This window comes from Cygnus olor, chromosome 14 (genome assembly GCF_009769625.2).
Source record: "Cygnus olor isolate bCygOlo1 chromosome 14, bCygOlo1.pri.v2, whole genome shotgun sequence".
Taxonomy (NCBI): Eukaryota; Metazoa; Chordata; class Aves; order Anseriformes; family Anatidae; genus Cygnus; species Cygnus olor.
This window is the reverse complement of record NC_049182.1, coordinates 1792990-1818697: the sequence shown is the minus strand read 5'-3', so window position 1 is coordinate 1818697 and position 25708 is coordinate 1792990. Positions and strand designations below refer to the sequence as shown.

The 25708-nt window shown below is 50.2% G+C and overlaps 1 protein-coding gene across 4 annotated transcripts in view; it reads left to right on the top strand.

Annotated features, from left to right (window-relative positions):
• Positions 1–25708, top strand: part of LOC121077663 (solute carrier family 22 member 5-like) — a 52175-nt gene that overhangs the window by 24139 nt on the left and 2328 nt on the right. The window contains exons 10-11 of one of the 4 annotated variants that reach the window (XM_040573048.1): positions 724–8120; positions 24464–24752. In XM_040573048.1, coding sequence (XP_040428982.1) covers positions 724–805 — 82 coding nt within the window. In that variant the 3' untranslated portion in view covers positions 806–8120; positions 24464–24752. Of the gene's footprint in view, positions 1–723; positions 8121–16009; positions 16125–24463; positions 24753–25708 lie in introns of those variants that run through there. The other 3 variants (XM_040573047.1, XM_040573046.1, XM_040573045.1) reach the window with 3 other exon arrangements.

Here is a 25708-nt window from a genome sequence, read left to right as displayed (position 1 = left end):
AGAGAGTCTGTGGGGTCTCCCTTCTTGGAGATACTCAGAAGCTGCCTGGATGCATGCTCCTGGGCGAGCAGCACCAGGTGCCCCTGCTTGAGCTGCGGTTGGACCAGAAGGACCCAGAGCTTCCTCCAGCCTCCATCAGCCTGTGGTTCTGAGAAGAGGGAAGGACTTGCCTAGGTATTGTCAGGTACCCAGTTGGCTTTGGTAATTTAGTTAATAGTTCTGTTGAAGATGCAAAAGCTTGACTACAAGCCTAGTCCCTCTTCCCAAGTGTGTATTGTAAAATGTACCTCGTTAGGCTCCAAATCTGTTATTCTGCTATGAGGGCGGAATAAAAGTACAAGAGGAATGCTTTGCTTTATATATTTGCTTTTTTTTTTTTTTAGTTAAATGGGCTTTATTTTTAGTCCGTATGTTTTCAGTAATTCTGCAATATCAAACTGTTACAAAATAATTTACTTTTCTAGGTTCTTAAAGTCATTTAAGTACTGGCGAAGGGCTGAATTCTTCCAATTTGGTTCAGCTAACCTAAAAAAAGCATTGGGACTTTGGCCTTCTGCCACGGCTCTAGTCAAAGATGATACATAAGCGCACACCCTTTGTTAGAAAGGGACCTGTCCAACTAAGTCAACGGAATATTAAAATTAGGAGTCAGCAATGTCAAGTAGGTTTCAGGATATCAAAGACTTTTTTTTTCTGTTCTCTCATTTATTTATTTTTTTCCAGATTAGAATACAGGCCTGCATCTACAAGGAATTCGAAGGATGAAGAAGAAAATCCAGAGATTTTTAAGAGCACAGCTTTTTAATGAAACTCTCTGCTTCCTGGTGGATTGAAAGTTAAATGGACTTTTCTTCTAATATTCCTTCTAGAACAGGCTAGTGGCAACACTTCTTCCTGCAATTTTAACCTTATTTATAAATTTAAGCACTGTGTTCCATACATTCTCATTTTATATGGCCATAAATAGTGTGTAGCCTTCAATGAGATTTTCAGCCGCATTAATGCATTAGTACCATGGAACAATATCTGGTCAACCCTTTGTAAGTAAGTGTGTAGTTCAGCTGAACAATACTTGAAAATGAGTTCAAGGGCTAGCAGAGCACCTGGATTCGTCAGTGAGCCTTCTCCAGAGCTGATGCCCATCAAGGATTTAAAATAGCTAGAGAAAGCTGCTAATTGGTTTTGATTCCTTGACTTCTGTCTCTGGACAGAAAACTTATTTATTATAGTAAAGGTTATGAAAACGTGCCTCTTTGTGATCTTAAGTGACTTTACACATGCTGAATTTGTTAACAGATTCAGAAAGATGCAAAGAAAGATTTTTGAGAAGGAATTCTAACTTGAAATGTTTTAACTCAGCATAGTGGAAGGATAGTCTTGCACAAAATACTTGTAGCATTGAAGCTTTGCTCACAAAATCCACTGGAATCCAATGCTGGTTTTTAACTACATATGTCTGATGAAGTTGTTTACATCTGACACTGGAATGTGGCCTGATTCAAGGCTGTATTTATTTTAAATGATGCAAAAGGTTTCATCTGTGTGTGTAGAGGGTGTTGTTAGTTTGGAGTTCTTCCTTTTTGATGAGTGTTGGAAATTTTCTGTCCAAATTGTTTGTTTTTTAAATGTTCTGTGCAATTTTGGATGATAGAAGTGATTCTCCTGTCCTTGTTCTGTCCTTTCCACATACATGCACATACACATACTATCAATAATCCACGCCACTCCATTGACCTCATGGTAAAATTTACCAAGAACAACATTTACAATATGTTTGAGACCACTGGTTCTTGATTCTCAAGTGCCAACGGTTTGATTTCTGTGGGGTCTGTTACTTCACTTAACTTGTGTTAATTGCGTATGTGAATTTCTTAAAGGAAAAAAAAAATCATGTTGAAAATCTGCCAAGAAATTATTCCTTGGGTCGTAGAAGCACCCTTGGCACTACCTGTGTTTCTTTAAATACGTACAATATACACATACATGGAGTCTCGTTTGTGCCATCCTGAACTTGCATTACTTTATACTGTGACAGATGTGTATGGTAAAAGCATTTATCTTGTGGCACTTGTTTGTGTTTTGTCCTGTCTTATAACGACTGAATAAACAGAACCTGAACCTGTATAGTCAAAGCTGTTAGGGGCCTTACTTTCTAGGCGCAGCAGCGGTTCATGCAGTTGAACAGCTGAATTACCAGTACTCTGTATCCTGTCCTTGCTAACCGGGCTGCAGCGACTGGCTTGGTGCCGTTCTGTGCCCTCCGGACTGCTCGTCTGGGAAGCAAGAAGGCAGAAACTCTGCACAGACTGCAGTCTTTGGGTTTGTGTGTTACACTCTTCCTACCAATGTCTTAAGCCTACAGGGATTGCTCTGCTTTCCCTGCATCTTCTCCCCTAATTGTTTGGTGTTTTAACTTCTGGATGCAGCGGGAAGCTGGCCAATGTCACCAGGCCACAGAATGATATAGAGAAGCTTACTTTTGTCATAGTGTCAGCTCTTTCGAGAAGAGAAATCCCAAAGTTCCGGCAGGTTCAGTTTCATTCCTGTTTGACAGATAAAGAGGCACTTGGTAGATGAGTTTAAAATGGAGTGCATAATTTGAAAATGGTGCATAAGTTGAGAGTCTGAATTTTGCAAGCTTCACTGCGCATCACTTAATGGCCTTGAAGTGAGCAAACAAATGTCAGGAGAATGCATGAGTCAGCCGGGTTTCCTGGTGGTGTGAACATCCCTCATCCAAAAGTCGTGATAGAATTTGTCAGGTTTCGCACCTTGCACCTTTTCTGGAAAATTTTAGACCGTATTCTTACATATGCAACAAACTCAGTGCAAATATATTTTTGTAAGTGTTATCTCTTTTAAACTGATAGGAACTGGAGCATCCAGAAGCAGCTGCTTTTTTGTGTCATAGAAGAAATGTGATCACCACAGGAATTTGAGGCAAAGCACAGTTAGCTGCAACTTCCTTGTGATGAGTTTGCCAATGTAAACAACTGTGTCCCATAAGCCTCTTCCTGTAAACTGTTTCAGAAAATATCCTGAGATGTAAGATAAAAGATACGTGCTTGCCTGACACATGATCTATTATAGAAATTCCTGTTAAAGTCTATCTAACATCTGACTTACCTGTTATTTTTAATCCACTGTTTCAACCAGGTATGTGCCTGACAGCGAGTCTTTTGTTCTTGAATATTTAAGTATTCTAATGTTTACTAAATGAGGACTGGGGTTTTTTTTTGTTTATTTTTGGTGCAACCTAATTGGGGAATTTTCTGGTTATGACTAACACTGCAAAACACAATGCCAAGCTCTGTGTCACAAAATACACTTTCTTCCTTGCTAATCTTAAAAGTAAAAAGTGTGAGTCAGAAACAATGTAATATAATTAATATAGCATCCTGGATTGTTTTATGTTTACTTTGCTGTCCTGCACTGATCCTCAGGCTTATCTCTAAACCAAGGAACTTGTTTTAAAACAAGGAACTTGTTTTAGTGTGTAGTCAGAATCCAGCTACTAAGTATTTCCAAAAGAACTCAAGGGACTATTTTAATAGCATCAACAGGCAGGTGATGTGATCTGTGCAAGACGTAGATTAAATGAACCAAACCAGTAATTAGCAGGTGTTAGAGTGACATCAGTACTGGCAAAGAGTCAGATCTACAACACTAACTGTGGCTGTGGGTAGCTGTGGAATAAAGCATTGGTGCTGCACAGTACCATAGTTTTGGATGGTGCTTGCTGACCGCAACCTTGTCAGGCATGGCTTACTTCCAAACAGTATTGTCTGGGGTGGTATTTCTCTATAGACGTGTTCTTGGCGTGTCACTTTGTGTTACAGGGATGTGAAGCAGGGCTGGGACCTGTTTTCTGAGACCCTTCTGTAAATGGACTGCTCTTATAACTTCAGACTAAATGGTTGTGATGCCCATAACCTGCGTTACAACAGTAGAGACTTCTGGTTAGGTAAAATTATCTGCTGCTAGAGAACCGTGCACATTACAGGATCTTCACCAAGGAAAACAGTATTAAGGCCTTGACCTGGGAACTAGGGTGTCTTCATTTACAGCTCTTTGACTCTTTTCATCACCTTGGGCAAGTTGCACAATCCTGTGACTTTGGTTTCCTTGCATGCAAGTGGAAATACCGTTAGCTCAAAAGGTACCATAACTTCTTCAGTCACTTGTTCATGCAAAACAGTCTTATTTCACGGAATTTTCTGGTTCGACTCTCCAGACTTTGAATGCAATCCTCACAATAGCATTATCTGGTATTTTATCATTCAGAAGCAGGCAGGTTTGGGTCACTTCTGACACTGCACTTTAAGAGGTGTGAACACCTGCTCCTGTGCTTCCAAATTACGGTTTGAAAGAAGACAGCACAGGGAGGTGGTGCATAGACCAGAATGAGACTGCAGTAAGTCAGGCCAAGGGTTGGGGTTTGAATGCTTATTCATGTTATTTTAATTGCACAACCCTTTCTTGGTTTTATACGAAACTGCCTTCAGCCTGCTGCCTGTGAGGAGGAGCAATATTTACAAACAACTTTCTCTGTGTACCTATCTACATTGTAAAAATCGTTTTTGTCCGGGAGACTTCCATTCTGAGATACGGTGATACCAATACTGAATTGCTGAGCTCATGGAATCCGAGGTGAACGTGAGTTACACCCATCTCTGTTTACAGCTACTCACGTTTCTTGGTCTCACCCATGGGGGCTGTTCTTGGTTGTGCTCTCCAGAGGCCTGTGCACCTGAGCACAGTAGGCACCTGCAGAAGTTGTTGGGACTGTCTCTGCGAATAAACTTGTATTTCGCTATTTGTAGAATAGGGCCCTAACTTGCAAACCATTTTCTTAGAACATAGAATCAGCTTAGGCAGCATACTGCATTGGTTACACGTGCCTTTGGGAGTACTTCAACCTCCTAGTGATGGCCACAGCCTTGTATATAGAAACACGTGGAAATTTCTTCTAAGAATGTAAATATTCCTAGCTGTAACTAAATTGATTCTTACACTTTTTTTTATATAGAAAAATGCTTGTTGTTTGTAAAATTCTGAATAAAGTCCTATCTGGAATTCTCTTTAAAATGAAGTATTCTCATAATTTTTCCATCGTGTTTTAACGCGTTACTTGTATAACAGAGCTGCCTCATTTGTTACAGCCCTGGTGGCACTACCACGGGACCAGTAATTCCACACGTATTTAGAAATGGCACATCATTGAGGGACTGCAAGAAGTTTCTCTACAGCGCTACTGCCACGTCTGTAGCAGAGTGGTGTGGGAGGTGTTTGCCACGCAAACGTTGCCGCTGGGTTTCTGCGGGCTCCCTCCCACGTGCCGCACGAAGCTGCGTGCTCGGAGAGGAGCAGGAGCACCACTGGGAGGGTCAGCCGAGTTCGACACTAGGTGGTGTAAGAAACAGTTTAGGAACCCTGCGTGTCAATGCCTGGTTTTCCTTTTCAATAATCAGTGTTTGGCCCGTCTCGTACATGCAGGCTTGGTATCTGCAAAAAAATGGTAATTAAAAAAAATTAATCATGTGAAGAAATAGCTCCTCTGAGTCCAGACCCAGCTCCATAAATGATCTTTAAAACCTGGGTCTCTTCTGTTCTTCCACGATTTTATTTCCTTTCAGGATGAACTTCAGCAAAACAGTTGGAATGTAGAAAGGTGAGATGATGAGGCACCCGGAATCCGCTAGGGATGTTTACGGAACCGAATACTTGGCTGACTCTGCAAATGAGCCCCTGCTGCCTGTTGGATGAATTGCTAATTTTAATCCTTCAGGGAGGCACGGAGACAGGGCCACCAGAAAGGGAAAAGAACCTGTCATCCAGTGATGGAGTCAGTGGGGGGCTACGAGGGCCACTGCCCAGTCTGCTTGCAAGAAACTTCCCTCGCTCGTTTGGAAGGCGCAGCAGAGCAGGGAGGATCAGGGTGCAGTGGGGCTCCTGCCGGCACAGAGCCCTGCTGGGTGCCCCTGGCGGCCACGGGAAAGCCTTGGGGAGCTGATGGAGCTGTGCAGCAGAGAAAATAGTTTGCTTTGCGTGTATCTGAAGGTCCAGAACCAGGACTCCAGTATCTGGAGGAGTTTATAAATAGATCATGAAATGCACACACGTTCCTGTCTTTTCATCCATCCATCTAAATGACGCTTCCTGAGCTGTCACTACATTTCCATAAGTTTTGTAAAGGAGAAAAGTTAAAATAGTCCCATGTAGGTGCAGAATCCTGAGCCATGCGCACAGTGGTCACTCAGGAGATCTTCTGGCAGCCAGGACAGGCACTGGGTTGTCTGCATCTGAAATTTCACAAAGGGCAAGTACCTGAATTAAACCCAACCCTGCATTACACGAGGCAACGAGCAGCCTAAGGAGCACTGGGGGAGTCTGGATCCCATGGCCCAAATTTCAAATATGATTTAGATAACTGATAACTCAGTTATTATATATATGCCTACAAATAAAACTGGTATTTAGGCAATGGGAAGTCGCTTCCCAGGGCTCAGTCTTTCCACTGGTGGAATATGAATCTTGATTCTGCAACCCAGCGAAATGTTAGAGGAGAGCAAGCTATTGTCCTGACCACGTACCAGCCGTCTTCCCTTATTTAAGCTGACTACAGAGCATTAATCCTAGAAGCCCTTTGAAACACTTCCTCCTGGATGTTAGTGTAAAGTTTCACTGTTTAATAGCCTGGCTGATGTATCGCTCGCTGCAACGGGTTACAGCGTGCCTCTGAACAGCAGCAGTTCTGCGTGGCAGTTCTTGCAGAGCAGCCCAGCAGCACTTGTACAAACCCCTTTTCTCTCCCTGGGCTCCAGCCCCAGGCCCTCCCCCCGGGTGCTCCTCTCCAGCTCAAAACAAACAAACAAAAACCTTAGGAAAGTAAAATCCTTGGTGCCTCCCTCTATCAGCCTGTGCACTGGGGCATTGCCTCGTTGCTTAGATCTGGGGTAACGCTGTGTGAGTGGCGTTCTGGAAACATCTCCAGAAATGAGTGCTTCCGAGAGGAAAACAAAAAACAAACAAACAAAAATGGGGAATGCATTCTTCTGAGCCAGTGCGGGTTGTAGAAAAGGGCATCCGCAGCTGTAGGGAGGCGGTTTTTCTGCCGTACTCACACCGTACGCCTTTGGCCTCTTATTCTACCAGACCTTACCTCCAAACCTTACCTTACCTCCATCACTCGCCTCTTTGCCTGCCTCCTGAGAAACCAGGCAGTTCAACACTGCACCTGCTGCTAGCTCCTAAACTAACGTTACCAAGGCGCGTAATGAGTGGCCAGAAGGAAATTCCCAAGAACAGCAGGAAACCGATTAAATTCCTAAAGAAAAGAGCTTTGCAGCTTGCAGTCATTAACGCTCCATAGCAGGAGCGTGCAGAGGGCAGCAGCAGAACTGCCGAGGAGGAGCGGGGCCGTGCCGGTGCCTGTGCAAAGCCCCAGCTCAGCTCTCCTGCCCTTGGCCGGGGCTGTCAGCATGGGGAAGCTCCGGCCGATCAGCTCCCAGGTGAAGTGAGGCTTCTGAGGCGTCCTAATTGGGAGCAGCTGGCTGGTTCTTTGATTACGGCATGAACCAAGTTTCTTTTTGACTTATTCCTTACTTGTCCTTAGCCATCGGAAATCTTGTGGCTCCCACAGCGCTTTCCAAACCACCCGAGGTCATACATCTGCCCCTTACAGAGGGGCTGCTCGGGGGAGTTGCCCCCCGGGCTGTGGGCTCCTTCTGCCCCCCGGGCTGTGCCCCCGCATCCCGCTGCCTCCCCACGTCCCAGCACGGCCCCGAGTCTGCTCGGGGGGGGATCCGAGGGCTCTGCCGGCTGTGCTGCGGGGCCCGGCCAGGCTCCGGGCGGCTGGGAAGAAGCCGGCTCGCCTCGGGGGGGGGGGGGGGGGGGGGACCCAGAGCGGCTCGGGGCTGCCCCTGCCCGGCAGCTCGGGGGGGTGGGGGCGACAGCCGGGGCCGCTCCTCCTCCGCGGCCCGGGAGGGATCGGCGCCGGCAGCGAGGCAAAGGGAAAGCGAAAGGCGAAGGGAAAGCGAAAGCGCAGCGCGGGGCACTGCGGAGCGGGACCCACGGGCACCACCCGCAGCGCCCCGAGCATCCCCGCCGGGGGGCCGCAGGTAAGGGGCGCCTCTCGCCGGCCCGGGGTTGGGGGGAGGCCGAGGGGGGGGACTGGGAGGATGCTGGGGGGGACTGGGGAGGAGGCCGGGGGGGGGCTCCGGGGAGCGGGCGGCAGCACCAGGGGTCCGCAGCGCCTGGCTCCCGCCCCCCCCCCCCCCCGGGCCGCCGCCGCCCCAGGGGGGCAGGGGGCGCGGGGGGGGGAAATAGCGGCGTGGTGGGGAAATAACGGCGGGGTCGGGAGGAGTAACGGCGGGGTGGGGAAATAACGGCGGGGGTGGGAGAACCAACGGCGGGGCCGGGGCAGCCCCCGGCTGCAGCCCCCCGCAGCCCCCGGCCCCCCCAGCCCAGCCGCCCCGTGCCCCTGCAGGACCCCGTTCTTGGCTTCCCGGGGGGTTATAACTCTGCCAGCCCTGGGTACTCGAGCTGGAGGTTTTCCTCCCCCTGGACGCCTGCCTCAGCTTGGTTCTTGTTGCTGTGCTTGGTGCGGGACTCCGGCCAAGGGGGGGAGGCAAGGCGAGGCGGCTGGCTCAGGGACCAGCCCGGCTCTGGTGGCCTTTCCTCGGAGCAGCGCAGCCCCCCCCGGCCGCCCTCTGCTCTGGAATTAGCCCAGAACCCAAGGAATTAGCTCCCAGTTTGGGAAGGGAGAGCAGATTCTGAAAAGATCTGTTGCCTGAATATAAGTTGATTTAAACAGACTATAACGAACCAAAAGCTAAATTTCCCTCTGTTCTATGTCAGGTCAAGCATTATTTGTGGCTCTGGTAAACACCGCTGGGGTGCAAACAGGGTCCCCCAGAGGCTGGTGTTGCCAGAGCTGGAAGCCCGGAGCTTTACCCTTACCTTTGGCAGATGAAATTCAGCTTGTTCCTCTGGAAAGAGCCATGATCTCTGCCCGCTCTCCCTTTGAGAACAGAGCCCTCCACCCCCTGGGCTGTGCAGGTGTAGGTGAGCAGGAGGAGAGTAAAACTTCTGCTCCCGCTGCGCAGGGATGCGCAATGGATGCTGCAGCTGGGAAGAAAAACCCCATCCAGCAAACAGCCAAGAGCGTGTTTGGGAAAGGCGGCCCGTGTTCAGCGAATATTCACGTGTGTCACTCAGGCCATGTGGCTGCACCTGCTCATTAGGGTTTGTGAGGGTGCGTGCTGGGCGCAGGTTCGCGCCCAAAAGGCCGGAGCCAGGAGGTGGCCACATGCAGGTGCCAGGTGGCAGCGAGGCGGAGCCACCCTGAGAGCCCCTCGTGCTGTGGTGGGATAGAGCCGTGGGAGCTCGGCTGTGGGGCACAGCACCTCTAACGGTGCTGGCAGCAGGGACAGGGATGTTCTGCAGGAGTGCCTGGAGCAGCACCAGAGCTCGCGGAGAGCTGAGGTTTGGGTATACAAAGTGCTTGCTGATGCCATCTGAAAATTAAGGGAAAATGAGGATGGGCGCTAAAAAGGCAGCATGATTTTCACTATTCTTTGCCTCGGCTCAAGAAACAAGACTTTGAAGCAAGCTCTGGGCTGCACAATAAGTGTTCTGGTAAGGAGTAGCTCAGAGGAGCTGCTGAGATAAGTTTTGTCTTCAGAGCAGGATTTTAAGTGCACCTGGGGAGCGCCAGGCTTAGGGCTGCCACTTGAATAATGCTGAGAAACAGAATAGCGAGTGGCCACTCTTCATCTCGTACAGGAAGGAGACACAGTACAATGGAGATGTATTCGTGTTACTGGGGTGTCTTGTGATTATGTGAGTTTGGGGATTTCAATGTTCACAGAGCCTCGGGCATGTTGGTTTTCAGGTAGAGCACTCGTGTGCCCCGGCACCAAAACATTGCTTGAGCCCATTGCAATTCTGGAGCTCAAGCTGCAAATTCATCACTGGGAAAACTGCACAGGCTTTGTCAGAACTAAACGCTGGATGAGTTTGGCCCACGAGCTCTTGCTCAGGTTATTGGGCCCTGGAAACCAGCACCAGTCTGTGCTGCAGAGGGGCTGGCGGCTCCGTGCTGTGCCGAGAGCAGGCGTCAGCCAAAATGGGAATCCTGGAGGCTGCAGCTCCCCCCGAGCTGCCCTCCTCTGGGAACAAGCCCTGCCTCGCTGCCCTCCTGCCCTCCATGGTGCTGTCACAGCATTTGTGCAATAACAGCCGTTTCATCGGTGCTTTTAGGAGCCTGTTCTGCATGGCTGGGGGCAGAGGCAAAGGGGCACCAGGGGGATGTGGCACTGGGGGCTGGGGAGACCAAGGGGGGCTGCCTTGGTCTCAGAGCCCAAAGTGTCCCGATGCCGGAGCCCTCGGCGCAGATGCTCGTCTTATCTTCTGCTTTCTGCTCTGCATGCAAGCCACAGGCCAGGCTGCTTCTGTGATTAACGTGCTGCTGAAAAGCAAATACTCCAGCATTCGTGCTAATACAACCCCGAAATGAAACGTGCTGTTTCCGCTTTTAGCACCAAGGGGAAAGCTGTGTAGATTTTTATATGTAACAATGAATGGCTTACTAAAAAAACTTCTCAAAGCAGAAATGTTTATCTGAGAAGGTAGCTGCTGGAGCACCAGCAGAGCCGGCGTGTTTGGGGCATGGTCACTTCCACCAGCACTATGCGAGCCAGCAAAATTCCTTGCACCTAGTATCTCTGCTGAGCATTTCTTGGGGTCTGCCCAAGCAGCCCAGAGGAGCAGGAGCTCGGAGCAGAGCTCCTGAGGCCACACATGGTGCTGCGGGGCTTGGTGCTGCCCAGTCACAGGACCAGGACACAGCCGGGGAAGCCGCACGGCCACCGGCTGCAGGAGTGGGGAGCAGAAATGAGGCAAGGCCGTGGGAGGGGATGGGGGTTGTTCTGCATAAAATTGGCTAAGCCTTTCTTGACCTTAAAGGGAGCCTAAAATAACCAGCTTTAGTCTGAGCCAGGCTCTCCCTGAACTGCATAGGAGGAGGAAAGGGGTGGCCAAGCCCTGCTCTTGGACGTGTGGGGGCACTGGGTTGTGTTCTCTGTACCCCAGCTCGGTCCCTACCGCTCCCCCAGCGGGTGGCTGAGTCCTCAGATGAATTTCCTGCAGGGCTGAGACCTGGTGGAAATGACAAGAGACGAGGCTGGGGCTGCAGGGGAGGAAGCCGAGGGCTCGTGGCAGCGAGCTGCGCCTTTCCCCGGGGACTGCAGAGGGCGGTGGCACCCACGAGAAGCGCGGGTGGCCCCGGGTGCAGCTCCTGGAGGGCTGGGAGCCGGCCTGGGCAGCAGCACGGCTCAACGGCTCCAAGGATGTTGTGAAACAAGTGAAATGCAGAGTGCTTCCCCCTCCTGCCTTCCCTGTCCTTCCCCGCTCCTGGGAGAAGATCAGCAGCTCCGAGAGGTCTTGCAGGAGGACCTCAGGCTGAGGGTAGGGGGCTGCTGGTCCTACCCGCGCTGTCGGGTGCAGCTGTCAGGAAGACGTGAACCTCTGGGCTTAGTTTTACCAGCCTGGGACCAAAATCTTGTGCCAGAGCTTTGCCTTGATCACTCGGAGAAGTGTGTGGTTCCTTTCAGTCTCTTTTCCTTTCTCATCTCCTTTTCCCTTGCATGCTGGAAGCGCAGCTTGCAGTTGTCAGTCCTCAACAGAATGTTTCTCTGTTCTTATTTAATCCAAACAATGGCTGCACACAATAGCCACGCTGTTTGGCAGGCACAAGGGAGCGCCTGCAAGGCCTCCATGAGCCAGCTTGTGCCCACAACGACTTTCCTTCCCTTGGAGCCCAAATCCCCAGCTGCCAGCCCCTGGTTCAGGAAGCCTGGGCATGGCTCAGTTTTGTTTCTGCCCACTTTGTTGCTCTGGAAGCCAAAGTCAGCCTCCAGCAGCGGCTTTGAGCTCTCCCATGGGAGCCCCATCTCCCAGTGGTCCTAGGGCCCTGCACAAAAGCCGCCACATTTTCAGCCGTGCTGAGCTTGTTTTCAGAGCTAGAAGTTGGGTTCAGCTCTACAGTGTGACAACAAAGAGCCTGTACATGGTCTGTGGCATGGCTGGAGAGAAAGGTGTACCAAAGCATGAAAACCACGGCTGCCTTAGGGTCTGTGCTCCCCTGGGACCCATCGTGTGTGCCAGGGAGCTGTGCGGGGCTTTGCTCCCTCCCAGAGCGAGGTGCGATGGCCTCCTCAGCATCTCTGGTAAGTCAGGAGCCTCAGCCTCCTGTTTGTCACAACTTGTTCTCGTGCTGACACCCATCCCACCCTTTCCTGTCTCATCTTGAGCTGCTGCAGGGGAAGGCAGGCTGCTGCGGCAGCTGCACTTATCGCTGCGCAGCAGCTGTGGAGCTCTGCCAAATACAGCCCCATCCTGCAGAGCGCTCAGTTGCATTAGCTGAAAAAAGCAAATAACTTTTTTTTTTTTTTTTTTTTAAAGATGCTGGAGTTTTTTTAGTATAGCCACTGTGAGGCACGGTGGAGAACTCACCAGACACCGAATGCAGGCTGAGCTCCACCAGCCGGGATGCAGCGGGGAGCCTGGGCTGGGTTTGCAGAAGGAGGTGGAAGGGGTTGGGACTGGGGGAGGAAGCAGAGGTGAATCTGACTGAAGGAAAGGACGAGGGAGATTCCCAGAGTTGTGTCCCTCACTGGCTCCCTGCTGGCCGGGAGGGAAAGCAGGCCTTTCCCTCTAGCTCAGGTGCGTTGGCCAAGCAGGGGCTGTTCAGAGGATTAAGGAGGGCTGGGATGGGTTGTTCCCATGGGTCCAGGACCTTGCTACCAGGGCCAGAGGGCAGGGTGGCCCCAGGGGTGCCACATCGTCCTGCTGCTGCCATGCCGGAGGCCACACAAAGGAAGCTCTGTCTGCATGGTGCCATCCAGCCGCTGCCGTGCGATGCGTTCGTCGTGATGCGCAGCTCCTCTGACTGCCTTTTGGCTGCCCAGCTCGCTCTGTGCAGCACAGGAGTTTCATTCATGAGTGTATTAAATTGCTCTGCTAATGAGCCTGTCAATCTCCACTAATTCATCAATATATAATCTATTCTTCCTTCAGGACAGTCACAAATAAAGCCATGGGAGAGTGTGCTCTTGCTGTGTCTGGGAAAACTGAGAGTCTTCAGCACAGGATGGTCTGCGCTGGTGTGTTTTAGGATTTTCTTGTGTGTAAGTGGAATTTGGGTCTGTGCCCTTTGCCTTACAGGGCCTTTGCATTGCCTTTAGCAAAATGCATCCACAATTCCTCCTCGTGGTGCTAAATTGAAGAGCCCAAATGAGCCCCGGCTGAGGCTGCCCCGGGAGTCCCTGGGGAAGGGGTCCCTGAGGTGCTGGGCCCTGCTCGGCAGCTCCGGAATGAGATCGGCCTCTGCTGTCTGCGAAAAGGGTGAGATGGTTTGTTTTAAGTGAACCCCACTTTGTGCTAGTTATACAACACAAGCGGCGTTCATCTGGTACACAGTTATTTCACCAGTGGTTAGCCTGAATCTGCCTGCTGTCAGTGTAACCCCTTGCTTTCTGTCAGGAAATGAGCAGACGAGGCCTGCAGAACCGAGGCCTGCAGAACCAGTTGTGCCACTCGTTACAGGAAAAGGCTCCTCTGAAATGCAATTCACCTGTAACAGTGCTGCCTGAATAAGAAGTGCCTCCTCTCAGCTGGATGCAGCTCGGCAGCTTTGTCTGGTGGTTGGCTTCACGCACATCACAGCCTTCACCTCGCCCGCTGCCGGCGTGTGCGGGACCGGGAGGTCCCGGGGGAAAAAACTCTGAGCCCCCGCTTTCTCCTCTCTCTCTCCCTGATAAAAAGGACAGGCAGGACTTGCTTTTGGGAAGCACAAGATTGGCTTTAACATGGTGCCAGTGTGCCTTATTAACTTGGCCTTAGCCTTCCCTGCGTGTCTGTGCCCAGAGGCAGCGTGGTGCTGCGTGCCGGCAGGAGCCCCGTCCCTCCGTGCTGCCGGCAGGTCCCACGGGTAGCCTGGGTGGGAGCACGGCCCCAGCTGCTCATCTCTGTGATTTTTGTGTATGGCAGGAGTTATCAAGTCGCTGCAGCGACACAATGCCACCCTGAGAGCGTACGTGAAAAGGGAGTTTAGTTCTAGTCTGGAGAAAGTATTTTTATCGGTCTCCGCTTGTGCTTCTGTCTGTCTGCCTAGACTTTTGGCTGTGGAGTTAATGATTTCCAGGGGGCAATAAAAGCTGATAGCTCCCAGACGGGCCGTACAGCAGAAAGGTTGTGCTACTGGCTGTTTGATGGTGCCGGCACACAGTGTGGGGCTCTGCTGCACGCTGCTGCGGCCCCTGCTCTGCTCTGCCTCTGGAGTGGCCACGCTGCAGGTCCCCAGCTGACCGTGCCATGCAGCACTGCTGTTTTGTTTAATAATAATTGTGCTTCTAGAGGTCTGTTGTTATCTTACCCACCTGCTTGCTACGCACGTGCATAGTTACTACTTATCATGTGCATCTGTTTTTATCAGCTTGTCGTGCTTAGCTTTAAATCCTTTCTTTGTTGGTATGTTGTAATGTGGCGGGACGCAGCAGGCTGCTCTGAGGTTAGTGATGATGGAGGTGGCTGGGACTGATGAGGCTGAACTGATTTCATGCCCCTTCTGAGAGAAGGGTAGCTGCCAGCTACATAAAAGAAAATGGGCTGACAGTATACTTTCACGTGCATTATTTGCATGGATCAAAGTTCCCCGATGCGATCCTTTCCTGGTGACAGCCATGCCACCTACACTCCTCAGCAGTGTAGAACAGTAGATGGACCAGCCCTGTTTGCACCCCGTGCAGCATGACCGCTGCTGCTCCCAACCAGTGTTTAACTGAGCCATGGAGAAAGCCGCCTGTGTTCGTGTAGAGATATAATGCGGCAGAGAGAGATTAGATAAAGATAAACGATTGTCTTATCCATTTGACCCTTGGAGTTCAGACCCATGAGAAGCGAGAGGGAGATGATCATGGTTCATGGACAGGGCTTCCGGGCTGTGCCACTCCACCAACACGCACACATTTTTGCATCCTGATGGTTTTGCCTCCTTTTCACTAAGGGAAAGGCACAGCTGAAAGCCTTCCGAGGAGGTCAGTAAATATGACAGCAGCAGTTCTATTTTGCAAGACCTTTTCTGATACAATAAACAAGGCTGTACAAAATAGCTGACACTTCACATGCAGCACTTGCATCATCTTCCTCTGAAGCACTGTGGTTAATAAAAGCATGGTGTGTGACGAGCCCGCGACAAGCATAAACATGGGAGGTCCCTCCGTGCATAAAGGTGCTCTGGAAGACTCTCCTATCTCTTAAAGATCTTTAATTTATATCACACCTACAGTGCAAATAAAACTAGCTCACGGGCATGGAGAGGCAATGCATGCACACAGCTCGTGCACCCAGGCACTGCTCTCGCAGCAGGCACGCTGGGCAGGGTAAGGGAGCCGCTTTAGGGAATGTGTCTGCAAATTCATCTGGTTACATGGAGGGCTAGAAGCTAGTCTGAAAATAAAATGCAGCCTGTTTTAATAGCGCTGATGAGATATTCCCTTGCAGTGTTGCTCTGTAGCCAGCTGTGCGAATAGGTACCCTGCAGCTGTGACTGCTTTTGTGAGTTCCAACAGGTGAAGTGCAGTGTGCTATAGGGAACTTGTGTGGCATTCCCTGTGGCTTTTTTTTCTTTTTTTTTCCTGCTTATCTTTTGTGTAGCATACACCAGTGAAAAGAAAGCCATTTTTTTTTTCCCCTGACTGATGGATCAGTGGAGTTGTGTCAAATCACCCGTGTTCCCAGTGTCGTGCCTGGCTGAAGCCTGCAGGGGGGAGCAGGGAGGGCGGGTGTCAGAGCTGCTGGGCTAACAGTTTGTGCAGTCTGCCCTGGGTTGTGCACATCCAACTGGTGAAGATGAGAGTCAAAGTATAGATTTATGAGCTACCCCAGGTTTTCTGCTGTCAGCAACATAATCTATAAGTGTTTCCTTTATGTTGATTTCCTTGTACAGAGAGAAATTGCCCACGTCCCGTGGCACAGATCCCTCGCGTGCTGTGCGCGCAAGGAGTGGCCGCTGTTCTATATCGCAGCGTCACAACTGCTATTTTAAGGCACCGATGCCCCAGGTGAGTGCCTCAGCTGGGAAACTCCTTCTTTTGGTAGAAGGCTTTGAGCAGCAAGCCCTCCCCTTCCTCTGTTTGAGCTGCCCCAGCTCCTGGTCAGGGGTAGCCCAAAGGAGATGGAGCAAAGTCTGGGGCTTTGCCTCTGACTTCAGCAGCATCACAGCTCTCTGTGCAGCTTCCTCCAAACAACACGCTCATAGAACCCTTGAGCTTTCTGACTTTCCTCATTCATTTTAGAGAAAACATTCACTCGGTGCTTGTCATTCTGCTAAGCAAATTGTTTGAATTGTTGCTACTTACCCCATGTTAAATGAAGTTTTGAGCTCTGTCCTGAGTTCGGCATTCAGATGCTTGCTCCAGCAAAACCAGAGTCCCAGGCCTGTGACCTTGATCACAAGAATCACGTCACTGGCTCAGTTTTTGTTTGGTATGTTTGGAGAAGAATGCAGAATGCTGTCTTCTAGCCAATGTACACATAAATTTAATGGAGACAGTTTTTTTAAAAAAAAAAAAGCATCTATTTGTTGGAGTATGCCTGCCCCTCTAATTTATCTTGCCTGTTCTCCTTTGTTTAGAACCAAGTGTACACATGGATCAAGGGTCAAAACCCAGCCTGAATGAATGTTCCATAAGATGATTTTTATCTATTACATTCAGCAAACCTCATTGATAACGTCCGTTCTTTTACCATGGAAACATGGGGGGGAAGCAAGCTCTGAGGACTAACTATTGTTTTATCTAAGTAATATGGCTGGAGTATGGATAAGCTTTTGGCTTCAGGGTCCTGTCCCTAGCTGTCGGCCGCGTGCCCTGCCGGAGAAGTCCCGGTGCTGGGTGTCCTTGGTGCCCGTGCTGCAGGCGCTGAGCGCGGCGGCGGGGCAGGACCAGCCGGGCACCGCCGGTGGGCCCGGGAACATTGCTGTGTTTGGCCCTGAGCAGGAAGGGTTGCAGCTTCCAGGCGACTCTTTTTGTTTGTTAGGGCTTGTAATGTTGACAAGCCTGATTTGGACAGGTATTTGTGAGTGTCTGGTTTCCTCTTGGCTCTGAACGGGCTGCGCAGCCCAGACAGCCCTGGAGGCTGATTGATGTGAGCAGGAACTTTCCTTTGTTGTTGATCGGGGATGGAAACCCTGCTAAGGAGGAAAAAAAAAAAAAAAGGAAAAAAAGGATTAAGCAGTGTTCTGTGTTGGTTTGACGCTGTTTTCCGAGGCTGATGGGTGGCTCTGAGGCACAGAGCCCTGCCCAGAGGCTGCCCCTGCTCCGCCGCTGCTGCCCACTCCCATCAGCCGCTTATCATCACCGCGGTATCTTGAGGCGTGCAACCAAATCCTGTTTGATGTCTGTAGGGGTGACTTAGAAGACACAGGAACACGGCACAAAGCAAACGAGCAGTAGCTCAGTGTGAGCTGGCTGGCAGGAGGCGTTGGTGCGTGGCCTTACGGCTGCCAGCGCGGTGCTCCCGCCTCCGCACCAGCTCTCCTGGGACACAAACCCCGAGCCAAGCAGCCACCAGCCAGCCTGCGGGTAAACCATGTGATTGGAAGGAACGGCCCCGAGTGCGACGATCCCGGCCTTCCCGCAGGGTTCCTGCAGCCTTCCTGCAGCAGGGTGCAGGAGAGACACGTGGGGTGGCAGCGGCGCGAACCTTGGACCGCTGGGACGCAGCGCAGATCGCTTCCCGTAAATCACGCCAGAGCAGCTCAGGCACACGGGCTGAATGGAAAACAGGCTGACGGAGGCTGTTCGGGGCTGGTTTGGATAAAGGTGAATAAACCCGAGCTGCCCGTGTGCGTGCGTGCCCGTGCATCTTGTCTTGAGGAAGCTGGCAAAGCAGAAATATTTCAGTTCTTTTGCAGAAAGCTGCTTACAGCATTCAACTGGCTGAAAATTGAAGCCTTTGCTGTGGGAAATTTCTTGGAAAGCAAATAACGTGTACAAGCAAACTGTTTTATCAAAACTCAATTTTCTGCTTAAAAAAAAACAACAAAGATTAACAGCAAAGTTTTGGCCAACCCTCATGCTTGCACAAGAAGGCATTGGGCACAGTGCTCCGTAACCAATTAATTGCAGCCCGACAGCGACAGGACTTTTGACTGCCGGGCTGTGTGCGCAGAAGACTGCTCCAATGTCTCAATGTCATAAAATGCACCCATAAGTAATTTGAACCACCTCACTAAATTAATCCTGCTCTACAGCATAATAAGTTGTTAATGGAGACATTTGTTTTGATTATGACTATTTAATAAATCCTGCTAGTGCTTGGTTTGTGGAGTTGTGCTGCAGCCAGTATTTGCTAGACTTATTTATGCAATTTAGTTTTATTTTATTCTTACCGTTTTAACCCTGTCACAACCCTTCCCGCTGCCTCGTGGAGCGTCTCATCCTGCCCCAGACTCCAGCAATAGAATAAGCAGCCTAAATAAGTGCAACTTTTGGGCAGTGAGGGGAAACCAAAGGCTTCCCACTACGTAACTTGTTGCACCACGCCAGCTCTGATAAGGAATGTTTAGCTGGGACACCTCCAGAGGTACAGAGCTGTAGCTTTTTGCCTTTCCCATGTGTTTCCCAAGCCCTTTGCGCCTCCGGTCGGGTGGTTGTTTTACAGCCGTGCTGTGAACGTTACGAGGAGCATTGCCTGCTAAGGAGTCTGCAGGTAACATCCGAGCCCCAGCCCGTCATTCCCAGGGGTACTACCTGCTCTGGAGTACTTGTAGCGTTTTATGGTTTCGTATCTCCAGTCCTTTTCATCTGAAGTCCTCAGATTGCCCCATAAACACTAGTGAAGCGTTTTAGTACGGACCTATGGACTGGGAAAATGTCGGTGTTTCTGGTTTATAGATCGTGACAGTGTAGAATAGAGAGGAAAAGCAACTCGATTTCCTGGTTCTACTTGTCAGCCCCGAGCACTGCATCACGCTTCCTGTTTGTGCCGAGCCGTTCCCCGGCTGACCTCCGCGATGTTGTTGGTTCTTGTGATGTAGGCGAATGTGAATGAAATTACCCAGGGGCTACTTAGCTACGTATTCAGGCGGCCTAGCTTTTCCCAAGGTCTTTGTTTTGTTTTGCTCTTCACTTAATGGCTAGCAGGAGCCAAGCCTTGGCTGGGGCAGTGAGGGGATGTTTGGGCATTTAGAGCTGGCGCGGGCAGGAGCTGGTGCTGAGCACGGAGGGGCTGCGGGGTGCTCCTGTGCTGGAACTGCTGCAGTCAGCCTGTGCTGTCACACACGGGGATGTCGTGCCTGCTACAGCCGAGAGCAGTAATAAGGAAAGCTCCAGAGAAGTGGGAAAGCAGCTCGGTGTGTGGGATTGGGCACATATGGCAAGCTGTTACGAGTAAGAACGAGTGCAGTGAAACTAGCTGAGGCTTACAGCAGCTCGCTGGTTTTCTAACCCGCTCACCTGTCGGCACGTGTAATCCTTGCGGGCAGAGCCAAGGAACGTTGCTGTGGTTAATTCCCTCGGTGTGTGCCATGTCCTATTCTAATTAATTGTTCTCGAGTAATTTCCTTCGGATTGTCTCCTGCTTGCTTCCAAGCCATGCAGAGCACTGCGGGGCTGCTCTCAGTGGGCAGGGGCCATGCCCTGGGGCTGCAGGCTGGGTGCTCAGCTCCTGCCGGTCCGAGCCACGCTCCCACTGGAAACCCCAAACTTAGTCATTGGGCTGACTCCTGAGAAACTCCAACACATGCTGATGTCTGGGGGAAATTAGGTAATAAGGGAAGGAGGTGGGTTTTACTCCAGCTGGCGCACAACCAGCCATGGGGGGTTCCACGGGAGAGCATGGCACGGTCTGAATTTGCAGCAGGCGCATTGTGATTAAAAGCAAAAGAAACTGAAAATGTGAGTCAGCAGCTGACCCCGCGGAAAGCTGACTCGGGCACTTCTTGTGGCCGCTCAGCACCCGCGGCCCCGTCCCTGCACCGTGCCACTGGGTGCTGTGCTGGGATGGCCCAGAGGGCAAGCGTCCGTGCCAGCTTCCACATCTCAGCTCTTCACAGCGTTGTTGTGAGAGTAAGGCCGTTTTTAATAGTGGTGTCCACAGCAGCACGATTTCTTGGCCATGTTGCTTGCACGGGAAGAACGAAGGGGCAGGATTGCACCCGCCGTGAGGGTGCGCAGCGTCACGCAAGTCTGGGGGAGCTGTGGCTCAGCCCCAGGCTGCTTACTGGTGTCGGTGCCCACAAACTGGGAAGCACTGGGTTTGGGGCTTGGCGGCTTGGAGCGGTGCATGTCCAAAAAGAGCAGGGTGCTGTGCTGCTGGCAAAGGGACTGGTGTGTGTAGGAAACACGTGTCGCAGGATCGGCTGTGAGTTAGGCTGTCGGGGTAGGTCCTAAAAAGCAGAAGCCCCATCTGCATCTCTGCAAACTGCTGCTGGATGGGCACGGTGCTGCTCTGGGCGAGGCCGGGGCTTCCTGGGTGTTTTTCTAGAGCTAAAAGACAAGGATGCAAACCGAACTGCTCCTCCTCGGGAATCCCCAGTCCACCCTGCATGTCTTTGGGAGTCTGAGGTGGTTTTAAAGCTTTTGGGTGATTTTGCTGTGAGAAAGCTCGTTGCACATACCTGCCGCAGGAACAGGAAGCTCTTACAGTAACATTTGCATGGTTTAAAAAAAAAAAAAAAAAATCGAAGAAGTCAAAGAAGCAAACTAGTAGTTGAAAAAGGGAAGAAAAACCCTCGAGTATGTATCATGTCCACCCGTGTTTGATGTTCTGAGCATTTGAGCATGGTTGCTTCCACCCCAGGGCTGTGCTGGCCCTCCTCCCTCCCGCTGCGTGTTTATTAATAACCCCTTATCTCGGACTGCGCTGGGAGCACCGCGGGGCAGGGCCGGTGGCAGCCTGCTCCTAGCGTTTTATTAATGTGAGGGAATAAAATTAGAGGCAAATCCTCTGTTGTAAACTGGCATCTGTAAACTGTAGTATCTGCGCTCACCTGACTGTTCTAAGACAGGGCCTTGTGTACGTGGGTGCAGGTTTAGGACCCGCAGCGTGGCCGTTTGCAGGCTGCAGGATGCTGTGGGGTGAGCGCACACCCGTTTGTCACCCACACAGACACCCCTGTGCCGGTGTCACCTCCTCCCCGTGCCCCTCGCTTCCAAGCAGGGAGATAGCCCTGGGAACCCAGCACAGCCTTAGCAGCACACAAATTTAATTCTGGTGCAAAAAGGAAGAGGAGTGGCATCACCTCGAATCCCCAGCGTGCGAGCGTGGTGGGAAAGCTTCCTGGGATATTTGCTCTGGGTTTGGTGGGGAAGCAGCTGGATCCTGGTACTTGGAGCTGCAAACGAGCCGGGTCTGCCCTACAGGGAGCGTTTTGGATGGCCCTTCAGACAATGAGGCAGTCCTCCCCTGCTCCACCCTCCCTGCTAGCTGGCTCCCTTCATAAAAACTGCTGCGACTGGGCCGGGCAGATAGGCTGCGCGCCAAAACACGGTGCCTTTTGGTTGACCCGGGAGTAGCAAAACTGTTGGGCTTGGTGCGGAAAGAGATCTGCTTGGAGGAAGTTACGAAAAATCACACAAATGTGCCTGCGGGTTCGGCTCCTGCACAGAGGAGCTGAAAATAGCCACGGCACAGCACGGCGGTGTGATGCGGGGCACGGGGGGGGCTGCGGCTGCTGCTGGCGGCCGAGGAGCTGCCGCATCGCGTGGCGAGGGCTCGCTCTGCCTCGAGGACTTTGCATGTTCTAGCATCTGGCGAGTCTGAAGGTCGGCCTGCGTTTATCAGCTCGTTTTCAGACGGGCTCGGAAGCTATTTGCATGAATTTGGAGAAAAAAAAAAAATACACATAAGCAAACGAAACATAATCTCCGCAGGAAATTTTGACATAAATATGATTCAACTTGTTAATATTAGCTGTATTACATAAGTGTAGGTCAGGCAGATTGTCTTCTGAGAATGTGGTCTAGCTAAGGATGCCGATGGTAGAAAGGTGGGTAAGAAGGTGCAAAAATGACTTAGCCTCATGGCCTGGTGGGTCGGGTGGACCCATACGACGGGCCAAACACATCAAACATTTTACGTAATTTTAACAATCATCTGTTTGATTGTTTCCTCAACTCAACTGAAAAAAAAAAAAAAATTATTTTATATTTATGTGGGTTGTTTTAAGCAAAATTCAAATTTCTCATGGGAAATTCCACTTCCATTGTTTTTTTTTGGGGGGGGGGGGGGGAAATCAGATAAAAACATTGTGAGAAATTTCCAACCGACTCAGATTCCAGCCAACGTTTGTTTTGCTCAAGGCAAAAGCTGCTCTGCATGCTGGGGTGTTTGATTTCACCTTGCTTCGTGATGTCACGGGGCAATCCCTGCGTGCCCGCAGGCTGTGCTGGCTGGGCCAAAGGGCAGGGGCACCCAGCCGGGGAGGGAGGCCGACACGACACGCTGCACCCTGCCCCGGCTGTGGCAGCTGTTGGGAGCCCAGAGCAACACCACTTTATTCCATTAGCTACACACGCCAGCGGGGCTGCCACCAGACAGCGCTGCTGGAGGGAGGAATTCAGCCTAAACACAGCCCCGAGCCCTGCAAATAGCGTGCAGGTGCAGCTGCCTTGCCGGGAAGGGTCAGGAGTCAGTCCCAGGGACATGTTTGTGGCTGAAAAGCAACCGAGCTTCTCCCGGGGCTTGTCCTGGAGATCCCATCAGCTGCTCCCACTCTTCTGTTTTTGGCTGTGCCTTTTGATACTGGCAAAGCAACTACTGCAACTAGCAGTGATTATACAATTATCCATCTATCTATCTATAATTCATATAATTTATATATATCATTCATATAATTTATATATATTTATATAATTTTATATGAATTATTATATATATATAATGCACGTATTTTTATATATATAATTCACAGGTGGATATATTTATAAATGGTATGTATTTTAAAGTACACACTTTGGAGCTGCTCGCCTAGTGACTGGGGAAAGCTGCTGCCCGGGGCAGCCGCCTCCGACCCTGGAAGGCTGCAACGTGTGGGGCCACCCGCTGCCGAGCCCTCCCCAGGGAGCAGCTCACCTCTGGCGGGTGGGCACGGGGCTTTCATCCCTGAACGGCTTGTGCAGGTGAACGAGCTGTGAAATGGGAATGCAGGTAACCCTGAATTAGGGGACAGCGGTATAGGTACTGCTGGGAAAAGAGGTCTCGGAGAAGGGATTGCCTTTTTATGCCGCTCGTCACAATCGTTATTCCAACATCACCGACTTGAGGCTTTGCAAGAGTTTATGCTTTATTTTTCCGGTATAATTCGGCCTGGTTCCTCAGCCGGAGGGATGCTCCTCTTCCTCGGTGGCTGCGCTGACTGGGCGCAGACGTGGGCCCGTGCTCACAGCGGCCGGCGAGCTCTCAGAGGATGCTGCGGCCCCGCGCTGGTCCCTCTGCTCAGGCGAGACGGAGGATTTCCTCCTGCGCCTTCCTCCCTGCTGCCTCGCCATGTGCTGGCGGGTCGCCCCAACGCGGAGAGCTCCCTTCCTTTCCTGGTCTCAGCGCAGGGTCTGTCTTAAAAGCACCAGATCGCTGCATATGAAAAGTCATACAGTTTTCTTCCCTTTGCGTTCTTGTTACCAAATACTGCGCAAATGCTGTGTTAGCATTAAGCGTAATGTTAAGAATGTGAGGAAAAAAAAAAAAAAAAGGTGTGATTACTGGAGATGAGCAGCTCATGTGTTCAGAGGCTGGTGTGAAGTGAGGACCGGTGTTAAGCGGTGTCACAGACACCCCTGCTTTGGGTCATCGCATTTTGGATCAAGTCCCCACATACGCACTCCGTATTTATCAGCTGCTGGGCTTTTTCCAGTACACTCCTACAAAAGAGAAGGGTTGTCACGTATCATCAGATATTACTGAGCAAGTAAATAAATAAATAAATATATATATATATATATATTTCATGTGCAAAATAGCAGAACATAAAGACTTGGGGTGAGTTATTGCTATAATATGCAATATTTATTTTAAGTCTATTGATTTATTTGTTCAGGTTTATATTAGCATGTCAATAGCATGTTCCATCTGCCAGCTGTTCTTCAAAGTATTAGTTTTCTATCATGCTAGTGGGGAACTTCATGGCTTTGTACAATGCTGCTTAGACTTTTATCACAAATAAGTTGTATTTTCTCGTGGCCATCCATAATCACAGTATGTTTTATGAAAAAAGGACAAGCTTTTGGATTCTGATCTTAAGTTTTACTCATTGAGCACTGTTTTAACTACATAATAATTCTCGTTTTCATCAGAAATAAATTATTAGACCCATTTGGTTTTTTTATCCAGAGCAGTATGGTGGTTTGTTTAGTCAGCAAGGAGTATCAGAATAACACAGATCTATCTTCTTTTTTGTAAGAGAATGATTGATTTGATTAATCAGACCTTGTGGTCCGTCCTGGAGCTTCGTCTATCTGATGTGGCAGAGCCGTCTGATCGCTGCAGCAGGCTGGTGGCTTCGAGGCCAAGGCCTCTCCTTAGGCTTTGTGCCAGAGGAGGTTGGGTTTGTGCCCGAGGTGCCTCCTAGCAAAGGAGACGTGTCCAAGCCCATCCCACACCCCAGGCTGCCTGAAATCAGGCCTCAGGACACCGCTCAGTGCACTGGGACCTAGCAGACCAAGAAGGACTTGGAGGCTCATTTGACTTGGGTGAAAGTTACTTGAGCCTTTTCACCATTTCTGGTGGGACAAAAAATAATGCAGAAAATGTCACATGGGGACCTTGTGTCCCATCCCCCTGCTCCCACCTCACCTTGATTTCTGGTATTTGCTGCTAGGTTTGGCTAAAAGGAGAAGTGAGAGGATGGTATTTCTTGTTTCTCCTTCTGACCTAGACCAGGAAATGCAGAGAAGCATTTCTAATCTGAAGGCTCTTGTTTTTCAAGCATTTAACCAGGTAAAGGGAAATTTGCTTTTTGAGCTGTGTAAAACATAGATACCCCCAACACTTGGCTCACCCAAAGTATGAAATATTGCAAGGTGCTCCAGCCTTTAAAAGTTTAGGCAGCCAGTTGCCTGTGTTGATTTTTATCTTCCTACCTTTTTTTTTTTAAAAAAAAAAAAAAAAAAGTTTTATGAGATCGTTGCTCTTTAGCAACAAATCCTTGCACTTCTAACGGGATGCAGCATGTGGGACGTGGGACTTCCCAACAAAGACAGCTGATCTGGTGGCTGTGTTCTCTGTCCCGTGGCCCTGATGGAGGAACTCACAGTTCCCATCATTTTTACCAGAGTTCACTTTCCTGCACACTTCATGATAACCATTAACAGAGAGAAAATAAGATTGTGAGCTTTTTGGAACAGAGACAACTTCATGTGCAGGTTTCCATTTAATGTTTGATTTAAAAAGTATAAGGGATTGGAGAGGACTGAAAGCAAACAAAAATATTTGTACAGATTGTCGGCTTTCCAGATAAATTGTTGGGGTTTCTTTGTGATTTAGGGAATGGGCAGTGGGTACGCTCTACTCCTGCACTCGACATAAGTCTTGGTCATGTTTATGAGCCTGGACGTGACTGTTCCTTGAGCTGGGCAGCCCATTAATAACAGGGTGCCAGGTGCGTGCTCAAAGCCATGACCACGAACAAAGGGAGGTGCTCCCTTAC